We start from the raw sequence: 12,267 nt of genomic DNA, 5'->3' as shown, positions 1-12,267 counted from the left end.
GTTCCTAAGTGATTTCAATGCACCTTTTTGTTGCACGCGGTGCTCAAGTTTAACGTCTGTCAGTCCGAACCCATACAGCACTGTAAAGTGGATAACTTGAGTTCTGACTTCATGTATAGCCACTGCGTTCCAATTTAGGTGCTTATCAATGACAAAATCAGCCATTTTCAACCCGTGTACGTGTGTAAGATATGAAGCGAGAGGGACGTATTCCAGCCGACGAATCCTTGCCCTGATACCCACAGAAACCCCAATCTCATTAAGTCAGACCTGATTTGTCGACATGTCAGTCAAGCTGGTTGTACAGGGCGCTAACCTGATGCATGAGGAATATTGTGGCACACATACCATTATGGATCGACTCCATCCTTAAACCGGTCAGGGAAATGGGGAGGGGAAATGGGCCCCAAAGTTACATGTCTATCAATATGGCGTGTTACATTTTGTAAATGAGGAATTTGTGGTGAGGTGCGAGATTTGGCTAGGAGGTAAACCGACGTGATTGAGCTGAAGGGGTAGTGCAGTGTGTGTGTGAAATGACTCATTAGGCAGGTGCCAATGTGTTCATGGCATTGTTGCCTGATATCAGCTGTTCAGATGTTGCCTGATGTTCAGAACCTTGACTCCAGTCTGAGCTTCTGCCTGCCTCAGTCTCACTGACTGTTTGTTTTTTTTGTCTGTTTCTATCTGTCATAATGTGATGAACCAGTCACCTGGCCCGCACTGAAAGGTAGGAAACCATTTGTCTCCTTCCCCCTCCCCCTTCTGTCAGTTTTAAATGATACTTCATTGAAACACGTTAAACAACTTTTGGTAGTGCTTTGTTGTTAACATCCTCTTGAGTGTAAGATTGAAACGCTCACAAGCGCCATGTCTTTCCAGAGCGGATGGGCGGAGATGGTCTGTGGCCTCCGTCCCCTCGTCTGGCTATGGTACCAACCCCCCCAGCTCCTCAGTGTCTGTAAGTGGTCCCTCTCTTCCTCATTTAAATATTTAAGCCCTTCTTCCTCAAAGACCAGCAAGGGAGTGTTTAAAAAAAAAAAAAAACATTTGTTAGGCTTGTCGTCAGTACTCAATATAGCTGTCAATCAAATGTCTAAATTCTGTGTGTGTGCCTTGTTCCGGGATTTAAGTCTCCTGGCCTTGACGTGACTGTAATGGTTCACCACAGAATGGGTTTAATGTTCATCTATATATTGTCTGTTGGCAGTGTCCCCTATAAACAGCTGAGTGTCCTTTTCAGCACATCTGTGAATTATGTAAACCAGCTGTGGGACAGCCGTAAGAGCAGGACTTATGAGTCACCTGACGGGAGAACAGTAATACTGATAACTCCTGGCAAGCCCGACTCCACCGTCTGAAGCTTTTTGTCAGTGTTTTGGCTTGAGGGAGTTATGGTAGAGTGGAACTTAGGAAAATGACTACTTTGTCGTTTTTGTACAATGATTTATTCATTAACCCCCATGATTAAAAGCCCAAAATAACCTAATTTGAAGTGAAATCCTCACTTATTGTTTCAGTTGCTCGGGGCATTGGTGGTTTGCTTTGCACTGCTTAACGTTATTTCTGTAAGGTTGCTATAGTTTGGTATTTTTATATTTGTTTTTATTCCCATTTGTTTTTTAAAATGAGCAAATTTTATTTTTAGTTTTTAGACCTGATTTGCTAGTTTTTACTCTGTTTTAGATATATATATATATATATGTATATATGTATATGTGTATATATGTATATGTGTATATATGTATATGTGTATATATGTATATGTGTATATATGTATATGTGTATATATGTATATGTGTATATATGTATATGTGTATATATGTATATGTGTATATATGTATATGTGTATATATGTATATGTGTATATATGTATATGTGTATATATGTATATGTGTATATATGTATATATGTATATGTATATATGTATATATGTATATATGTATATATATGTATATGTATATGTATATATATATATGTGTATGTATATGTCTCTTAGTCAATCTCAATGTGTCTTAGATTTAGTAGGAAGAGTGCTGAGACAAGTTAAAAAAATATGGTGGAAGGTACCTCTCATCCATGTTTATCAATCTAATACTTATTTTAATGCAACATGTAAGAAGAATCAAGTTAGATACCTGATGATAGTGATGCACAAGCTCGGTGTGAAATGCTTGAGGCCATTTCCTGGTTGCACTTACCAACCACATTCAGTAAATCCTCCAAAAAGCTTGAAAACCTCAACCCCCCCCCGAAGTTTAGAGGGAAATCTAAAATTGTTTTTTATTTTATTTAGTTTGAGTCCTAGATTATAGTTTTAATTTTTCCGAACAGGTTTCTTATTTTATTTCAGTTACTAAATAGTTTTTTCTTGACTAGTTTTGGATTAGCCTTGTCTCCCAGTACCATTTCAGTGTGTCGGAACCCTTTTTTCCCCTAGCTATATATCCCCCCCAGCCTAAGATAATTTGTCACCTATTGGTTAAACCCAGGTTAACAATAAACCCTAGACCTGTGGAAAAACGGTACATCACCAGCCAGACAAGTACCGGATGACGTAGCACATTTCCTCGTACTGCACTGTATACAGGAAGTCAAACCGAGGGCAACTAAATATGTCAGCTGTGTCTGTCTCTAGGTCTTGTGGCATTGTTTTCTTCTTTTGGAGTTGTCGAAAGACACCCCAGCCAGTGGACAAACGAGGCCCATTCTATTCAGGCCGCTATGTCTGGGCTGTGATTCTATGGATAAATGCATGGCTTAGGCAGTGAGGTCAGTCCCTCCCCTCCCACACAATACCCCATTCACTGCCCGGTGTCAGTTAACTCATTATGTAGTGCTCCGGTTCCCTCCTTGGAGAAAAGGTCAGATGATCCTCCTTCAGGGAAACACAAGCTTTTGGACGCTAATAAATTTCACTGTCTGCGTGTTGCGCATTTTTGGTTTGAAATGAAAATACAGTCATCTGTGCCTCGGGCTGCTGTGGAAACAAATGCTGGTTCTGGTGACACACTGAAAGCTCACGGAATCCTTTTTGAAGACCAAACTGGATGCAGGATGTCATTGGCAGTCTCACGACATTCAATTTAGCGTAGACATGTATTTGGCTCTATAGAAACATCCAAGACAATTCCGCTACTAAGCTAAGCATTATGCATTGTCTTATAATACGTGGCACAGTGATGTTATAGCTTGCTTATGGAAACGGAAATCTTTTCAGCCAAGTCTCATTTATCTTCAGCGCTGAGTTCACCTGAACTTTTTTCAGCACTTTAAAAAATCAACTCAGATAATGAGTTCACAAAGGGCATTGCTTTGATTGCACGTACACATATTTACAGAATTCTAGCTTGTTGTTTGTTGGTGTATCAAGGCCTTGGGGCCCCATCTTATGAAAAAAAAACAACTGTCGAAACACATACTGAGCTTATTCGTTCACACCTCTTTCACTCGATCTTTCTCTCTCCTTCTTTCTCGCTCTCCTCCCCCAGTCGTCCTCCTCCTCCCAGGAGCTCTTGCACCAGCTGCCCTTCCAGCCCACGGCAGATGAGCTTAATTTCCTGTTTAAACACTTCCGGAGCACCGAGAGTTTGGCGGACGAGGAAGGGCAGCCCTCATCCCTTGTGAGGCTCCGCTCCCGAAGTCTTAGGTAGGCACGCCACCAATCAGACCACCAACACATTTTAAAGGAACCGTTCGTCCCCAGTTAAAAGTTTTTCAGATGTTCCTAATGCATTTGAAGTGTTAAAAGAAAGTTTCAAAATAAAATTGTATTGGTCCCATGTGCCAAATACAACGGGTGTATACTTTGCCGTGAAATGCTTACTTAGTCACCTATTTTGAATGTTATATTGTTTTTGCACATCTCTCATTTAATGTTTTCATTTGTATCTGAGCCATTGCCGTTCAAGCAGCCAGAAATCCATCTGGTATGATGTAGCTTTGCGATAAACTACACTGGAAATGAATAGGAATACTACTTTCAGATCGAAAATGTCTATCATGCATTTAAAATTTCAGTACTGTCCAATGTCATAACGCAGAAGGCTGTCAACTCTCAAGTGAGCCATTGATCATATAACTAGCTACTTCACATGCTGATGTTGACTTTGGTATTGTTGTGTGTAGCTACGTTTGCTTGCTAGCTCGCCAGCCAGCCTAAAGAGAGCATTGCATTGTTGGTTTTTTAGTGGAGTTGCGCTACGATTTTCACGTTGCTACCAACATTTATTATAACTACAAAATGAAACATTTGTTCACCAAAAGTGTTGTTCTCTCAAATGTTATTTAATACTGTAAATGATAGGAATTTGTGTTTTTTTTGCGAGGTACCGTGAGCTTGCGCTAGTCGGCTGTACCTGTGCCAAAACGCCGGCATTGTTCATCATATAGCTTGCTCGACAACATATTTTTGAATAGTTAGCCACATGTTTTCTGCCCTTTTATTTTCATGACTCATTTTCTCATGCTTTCGCTTGTTTCTCTGCATATCTAATTTTATTTGTCCCAAACAACGGGTGTAGACCTTACCGTGAAATGCTTGCTTACAAGCCCTTAACCAACAATGCAGTTTTAAGAAAGTGTTAAGAACATGTTTACTAAATAAAAGAGTAACAATGAGGCTATATACAGGGGGTACCGAGTCAATGTGTGGGGGGTACAGGTTAGTCGAGGTAATATGTCAAATAAAATTGGGGGAGCCGTCAACCGAACTAGTCTGGGTAGCCATTTGATTAGCTTTTCTGCAGTCTTATGGCTTGGGGCTTGTCAGGAAGCTTGACCCCAGTGACGTATTGGGCTGTATGCACTACCCTATGTAGCGTCTCTGACCTCAGCCAATAGGGAGGTCTCAACTTTGTTATTGGCAAACTTAATGATGGTTTTGGAGTCGTGCCAGGCCGTGCAGTCATGAGTGAACAGGGGGTACAGGAGGGTACTGGGGACTAAGCACGCACCCCTGAGGGGGCCCCGTATTGAGAATCAGCATGGCAGATGTTACCTACCCGTACCCCCGGGGGTGGCCCGTCAGGAAGTCCAGGATCCATTTGCAGAGGGAGGTGTTTAGTCCCAGGGTCCTTAGCTTAGTGATGCGCTTTGAGGGTACTATGGTGTTGAACACCGAGCTGTAGTCAATGAACAGCATTCTCACGTAGGTGTTCCATTTGTCCTGGTGGGAAAGGGCAGTGTGGAGTGCAATAGAGATTGCATCATCTGTGGTGGTATGCAAATTTGAGTGGCAGCAGACATGCAGTGAGCAATATGTTCCCAGATAGCACATCTGCCCAACGTAGACACGATGTCTACAGGATTCATTGAGAAGATGCAGTTTAGACAGCGTTTGTTCAAGATGTCTTGTAGATGTATGTAGAATTCCAACATTCTAAGTTCTACATTGTTTATACTGTAAGTTGGCCAGACATCACAACTCTATTCTGTCTCACTGACGTCTTCCCAGGGTGCCAACCCTCTCCAAACGCCACATTCCACACGCAATTTGATACGTCGGCCAAAGTTGTGCGTGTGATCTAGAATCATGAGAAATCGCAATACTTTACATATTGTATTGTGAGGTCCCTGGAAATTCCCAGCACTTGCAAATAGATATCCACTTTTTCGAAAAGCCTTCGTTTATTACTGAGGGAAAACATACTGGAAAATGGATGGCATTCATGTTTTGATTAATCTCTTGTGGACTGACGAAACGGCGAGATCCTGTCAAGGCTCACAGAATTATGCGATTACGAGCAGCAGTCGTTTCTGGTTTGGGGTTTTTGTTATTTATTTGGATGACTCAAGAATGAGCAAAGGAGGTGCTTATACTGGTGCAGTGATTTTCAAACCCATGTGCGGATGATAAATGGTTTCCACTAGATTCCACAGCCACAGTCAAAATTGGCTGTATTGTAAAAAATGTATGAAAACAAAAATGTGCTTTTGGCCATGATAAACACGTGTGAAATTTAGTGAAGGGAGGGGATTGGCTGAGAGTTTCTGTTTGCAAGGGAGGAGACTTCGCTTCTTTCCTTTGCAAAAAGGTCATCACAATTGTTCACGGCATTCTCCCAAGACGTAAAACAAGAAAAGACAGACTTTTGCAACATCATTTTACTTCTGGGTTACTGAGATTGTCATGATTTGCTTAGTGACTTGCTTCTCACTCTCAATTCTTCCACATTGGTTTTGGTTCGTATCTATGCACAGGTGTGAAGGCTTTTGCATCTGCTATGCATAAAGCTACTGACGACTGAGATTGGATGGCTGGATGAAGTCAAGTTTCTGCTTGCATCAATTTACAAAATTGTTTGACCCCCAGCCCTTTTTGTACACTGCTGCTACTCGTGTTTTAGCTATACATGGTCACTTCACCCCCACCTACATGTACAAATTACCTCAACTAACCTGTACCCCCGCGCACTGACTCAATACTGGTGCCCCCTGTATATAGCCTCGTTGTTACTTTTTATTATTACTTTTTATTTTAGTCGACTCGGTAGATATTTTCTTAACTCTTCTTGAACTGCACTGTTGGTTAAGGGCTTGTAAGTAAGCCTACACTTGTTGTATTCGGCGCATGTGACAAAGTTTAATTTGAAAAAGCAAAACGTGTCAGTCAGCTGCAATTCTGAAATGGTGTTCTGGACAAATGTTTATTTTTAACGGTTATGGATCCCCACAACCTTACTATTTTTAACTGATGCGACTGTCTTGGTTTATTAAAGGGAAAACTCTACTCCATATTCATCATCTCCAGCACCACATCAACATACAGACACCTTGACTTTTTCCACATTGTTACATTGTAGTCTTATTCTAAAAGGAATGCAATTGAGTTAAATAATCTACTCTCAATACCACCCATAATGACAAAGCAAAAAATGTTTTAGCAAATTTATTAAAAATAGAAAAACAATCACATTTATATAAGTATTCAGACCCTTCAATAAAGTACTGAGTTAAGCACCTTTGCCAGCGATTACAGCTTCGAGTCTTCTTGGGTATGACTCTACGAGCTTGGCACACCTTATATTTTGGGAGTTTCTCCCATTCTTCTCTGCAGATCCTCTCAAGCTCTGTCAGGTTTGATGGGATGCGTCGCCGCACAACTATTTTTAAATCTCTCCAGAGATGTTCCATCGGGTTCAGGTCCAGGCTCTGGCTGGGTCTCTCAAGGACATTCAGAGACTTGTCCCAAAGCCACTCCCGTGTTGTCTTGGCTGTGTGCTTATGGTTGTTGTCCTGTTAGGTGTACCTTAGCCCCAGTCTGATGTCCTGAGTGCTCTGGAGCAGGTTTTCATCAAGGATCTCTAGTCTCCTAGTCCCTGCCACTGCAAAAACATCCCCACAACATGATGCTACCACAACCATGCTTCACCGTAAGGATGGTGCCAGGTTTCCTCCAGACGTGTTGCTTGGCATTCAGGCCAAAGAGTTCAATCTTGGTTTCGTCAGACCAGAGAATCTTGTTTCTCATGGTCTGAGAGACTTTAGGTGCCTTTTGGCAAACTCTGAGCAAGTTGTCATGTGCCTTTCTACTGAAGAGTGGCTTACAGATAGCCTCTGCCATAGAGGCCTGTTTGGTGGAGTGCTGCAGAGATGGTTGTCCTTCTGAAAGTTTCTCCCATCTCCACAGAGGAACTCTAGAGCTCTGTCAGAATGCCCATTGGTCACCTCCCTGACAAAAGGTTCTTCTCCCCTGATAGCTCAGTTTAGCCAGGTGGCCAGCTCTAGGAAGAGTCTTGGTGGTTCCAAACTTCTTCCATTTAAGAATGATGGCGGCCCCTGTATTCTTGGGGACCTTCAATGCTGCAGAAATGTTTTGGTACCCTTCCCCAGATCTGTGCCTCGACACAATCCTGTCTCAGAGCTATACGGACAATTCCTTCGACCCCGTGTTTTGGTTTTTGCTCTGACATGCACTGTCAACTGTGGGACCTTTTTATATAGACAGGTGTGTGTGTGTGTGTGACTTTCCAAATCATGTCCAATCAATTGAATTTACCACAGGTGGACTCCAATCAAGTTGTAGAAACATCTCAAGGATGATCAATGGAAACAGGATGCACATGAGCTCAATTTTGAATCTCATATCATAGTGTCCTAAATACTTAAGTACATTTTTTATTTTTTTTTCATCCAAAATGTCTAAACCTGTTTTCGCATGATCATTATGGGTTACTGTGTGTAGATTAAGGATTTTTATTTATTTAGTCTGTTTTAGAATAAGGATGTAATATAACAAAATGTAGAAAAGGGGAAGTGGTCTGAATACTTTATGAATGCACTGTATGTGAAAATGGTGCGTTTCAATGTGTAGTAGTAAAATAGAATAGTAAATGTTTTTAACTTAAAAAAACTGACTTGCCTAGTTCAATTTAAGAACAAATTCTTATTTACAATGAAGGCCGACACCAAACCCGGACAATGCTGGGCCAATTGTGCGCTGCCCTATGGGACTCTCAATCACGGCTTGTTTTGATACAGCCTGGATGAAGGAATATAAGTGTTTCCAATGACACCAGTTTGCGTCGTGATTTTTGACCAAATGGGAGTAGGCATTGTCTACTGATTGGTTGTCATTGGGAACACTTGTATCGTTATCTTTTTTTACTACAAAACATAGAAACGTGCCATTTTAAACACAGTATGTTGATGTTAGGTTGGTGCTGTGAGCCCCACACTTCTGGACACCCATGTAATCGAGTCCAAGCCAAGACAGCAATGTTTTCAAGTGGCATTTGATACGTTTGACATGTTTTCTCTGCTTTCCGTTGAACTACTAGTCAGCTTATAATTGTGCTATAATGAAGAAATTGAGTGATTTACAATTTTTTTTATTTTTTAAATTAAATGTCTTCTTCCTCCAGCCCTGGTCGGACATGCAGCAGCTTTGATAATGAGATTGTAATGATGAATCACGTTTACAAAGAGCGCTTTCCCAAGGTAGGTATTATTATTTTCTGTCTAACCCCCCTTTTTTTCCTAGCACATCAATAGATTCATCCTCCTCACAAAATACCTTCATTATCCACTTTTATATGTAGCTTTTAACTGCTTTTTATTTGCCATTTTACAATCTTCTCTTTCAATCGTCTATGATGTGCGTTGTTGTTTATGGTTCACACTTTAAAGTTTATCGTAACAGTTGCTGTGATCTCCAGGCCACAGCTCAGATGGAGGGGCGTCTGCTGGACGTCCTCGCTGACTGCTCCCCAGACAGCACCCTGCCTCTGGCTGACGGCGTGTTGGGCTTTATTCAGCACCAGCTAGTGGAGCTGGCCAGAGACTGTCTGGACAAGTCCCAGATGGGACAGGTCACCTCACGCTACTTCATGGAGCTGCAGGAGAAACTGGAGAAACTACTGCATGAGGTGAGGTTCTCTCCAGAATGACTCAGCAAAAGTCGAATGCAATATGTCTGTATCAGGTAGGCTCTCTCATAGAAATAGATTAACATGAGTGTATTTGGGGATGGAGCTTTTTTAGCACTGTCAAATTGCTGTGGTCTGAAGAGCTGCTCTCATTTCTATTGGCTTTCTCCTGAATGAGTCTGTTAACTCTGATGTGGTATGTGGGCTGTTCCATGAAACGTGTACCTTTTTGGGCATGCACGTTTTAAGAAATTAACTTCAATGCCTGTTCTTTCAACATTCAGTTGCATGGAGGATATGTTTAGCCTATGGGGCTCAGTTTACATACACTAAGTTGACTGTGCCTGTGGATGTATTTCATGGCCTACCTTCAAACTCAGTGCCTCTTTGCTTGACATCATGGGAAAATCAAAAGAAATCAGCCAAGACCTCAGAACAATTTTTTTTTTCAAATGCCTGAAGGTACCACATTCATCTGTACAAACAATAGTATGCAAGTATAAACATCATGGGACCACGCAGCCGTCATACCTCTCAGGAAGGAGACGCGTTCTGTCTTCTACAGATGAACGTACTTTGATGCAGTGCAAATCAATCCCAGAACCACAGCAAAGGACCTTGTGAAGATGCTGGAGGAAACGGGTACAAAAGTATATCCACAGTAAAACGAGTCCAGTATCGACACAACCTGAAAGGCCACTCAGCAAGGTAGAAGCCACTGCTCCAAAACGGCAATAAACAAGCCAGACTACGGTTTGCAACTGCACATGGGAGCAAAGATTTTACTTTTTGGAGAAATGTCCTCTGGTCTGATGAAACACAAATAGAACTGTTTGGCCAGCATGACCATCGTTAGGTTTGGAGGAAAAGGGGGAGGCTTGCAAGCCGACGAACATCATCCCAGCCATGAACCACGGGGGTGGCAGCATCATGTTGTGGGGGTGCTTTGTTGCAGGAGGGACTAGCGCACTTCACAAAATAGATGCCATCATGAAGGAGGAAAATTGTGGATATATTGAAACATTAAGCCATCAGTCAGGAAGTTAAAGCTTTGTTTCAAATGGGTCTTCCAAATAGATAATGACCCCAAGCATACTTCCAAAGTTGTGGCAAAATGGCTTGATGACAACAAAGTCAGGGTATTGGAGTGGCCATTACAAAGCCCTGACCTCAATCTTATAGAAAATGTGTGGGCATAACTGAAAAAGCATGTGCTATACAAACCTGACTCAGTTACACCAGCTCGGTCAGGAGGAATAGGCCAAAATTCACCCAACTTATTGTGGGAAGCTTGTGGAAGGCTACCCTAAACATTTGAACCAAGTTGAACAATCAAAAGGCAATGCTATCAAATACTAATTGAGTGTATGTAAACTTCTGACCCACTGGGAATGTGATGAAAGTAATAAAAGCTGAAATTAATCATTACTATTATTCTGACATTTCACTTAAAATAAAGTGGTGATCCTAACTGACCTAGGACAGGAAGTTTTTGGTCAGGAATTGTTAAACTGAGTTTAAATGTATTTGGCAAAGGTGTACAGTGGGGCAAACAAAGTATTTAGTCAGCCACCAATTGTGCAAGTTCTCCCACTTAAAGATGAGGCCTGTAATTTTCATCATAGGTACACTTCAACTATGACAAACAAAATGAGAGAAAAAAATCCAGAAAATTACATTGTAGGATTTTGTTATGGATTTATTTGCAAATTATGGTGGAAAAGAAGTATTTGGTCAATAACAAAAGTTTCTCAATACTTTGTTATATACAGTGCCTTGCGAAAGTATTCGGCCCCTGAACTTTGCAACCTTTTGCCACATTTCAGGCTTCAAACATAAAGATATAAAACTGTATTTTTTGTGAAGAATCAACAAGTGGAACACAATCATGAAGTGGAACGACATTTATTGGATATTTCAAACTTTTTTAACAAATCAAAAACTGAAAAATTGGGCATGCAAAATTATTCGCACAGCCCTCCATGTGCTCAAATCCAGTCCTCCATGGGTTGATAAATTTGATTTCCATTGATAATTTTTGTGATTTTTGTTGTCAGCACATTCAACTATGTAAAGAAAAGTATTTAATATTTCATTCATTCAGATCTAGGATGTTATTTTAGTGTTCCCTTTATTCTTTTGAGCTGTGTGTGTGATATATATCACACACACACACACACACACCCAAACAATGCAACACTCACACGCTATAGCCAATGTGTACTTTACACCATTGCAAAATATATATATATATATATATATATCAATTTCTTTGCAAAAAATATTTGTGTATATATATTTCATTAAATGGCATTAGCACCTGTCCAGAAGTATGTCCTGTTCTTGCAGAAACAGCTCCTCAGCTCCTGTTTGAATCATAACACTCAAAGATTCCTCAAACAAAAAATCTGTCTCACTTTCCTGATTTAATCTGTTCTATAATCTGTATACTTGGACTTCGCTTTTCCTGATTTATTCGCCTGATTTATGTCTTCAATGAAATCGTTGAAAAAACACTTTCCAAAATACTACTTTCCAAAATACTGCTGTGCGAAACAAGCGTCAAGGCGAGAATGGAGTTCGTTTCGCGTGCGTTTACAAACAAGGAATGGTGGTCCAACCATAATCATCACATACTGGCATTTACCGCAGCTCATTGGCCATCGACCCAGCTAGATTTTAAGAAGATCAGTGGTCATTGGGCAGAAATAGTCAATCAACGAAGCTTCGCTAAAATTATTGGTGCGCAATGAAGTCATTGCTCCTTGTCTTCAAATAAGTTCACTTCGGTCAATACTCCCTGCAAAAAAAACAAAGTTTGGCTGTGTTGCAAACATCCAGAGGATTGCACTGAAACCAACCATGACTAGATAAACAATGGTTTACTGTGTGTAACTAC

At 40.9% G+C, this 12,267-nt stretch overlaps 1 protein-coding gene across 6 annotated transcripts in view; it reads left to right on the top strand.

Moving 5' to 3' along the window:
- LOC135516113 (microtubule-associated serine/threonine-protein kinase 3-like) overlaps window positions 1-12,267 on the top strand; it is a 60,769-nt gene that overhangs the window by 13,585 nt on the left and 34,917 nt on the right. For all 6 annotated transcript variants that reach the window (XM_064940182.1, XM_064940208.1, XM_064940164.1 and 3 more), the window contains 5 exons: window positions 710-730; window positions 883-961; window positions 3,492-3,649; window positions 8,865-8,940; window positions 9,159-9,368. In XM_064940182.1, coding sequence (XP_064796254.1) covers window positions 710-730; window positions 883-961; window positions 3,492-3,649; window positions 8,865-8,940; window positions 9,159-9,368 — 544 coding nt within the window. The remainder of the gene's footprint in view (window positions 1-709; window positions 731-882; window positions 962-3,491; window positions 3,650-8,864; window positions 8,941-9,158; window positions 9,369-12,267) is intronic.

The sequence above is a fragment of the Oncorhynchus masou genome, chromosome 3 (genome assembly GCF_036934945.1).
Source record: "Oncorhynchus masou masou isolate Uvic2021 chromosome 3, UVic_Omas_1.1, whole genome shotgun sequence".
Classification (NCBI taxonomy): Eukaryota; Metazoa; Chordata; class Actinopteri; order Salmoniformes; family Salmonidae; genus Oncorhynchus; species Oncorhynchus masou.
The sequence above is the reverse complement of the archived record's forward strand: the minus strand, read 5'-3'. Positions and strand labels throughout refer to the sequence as shown.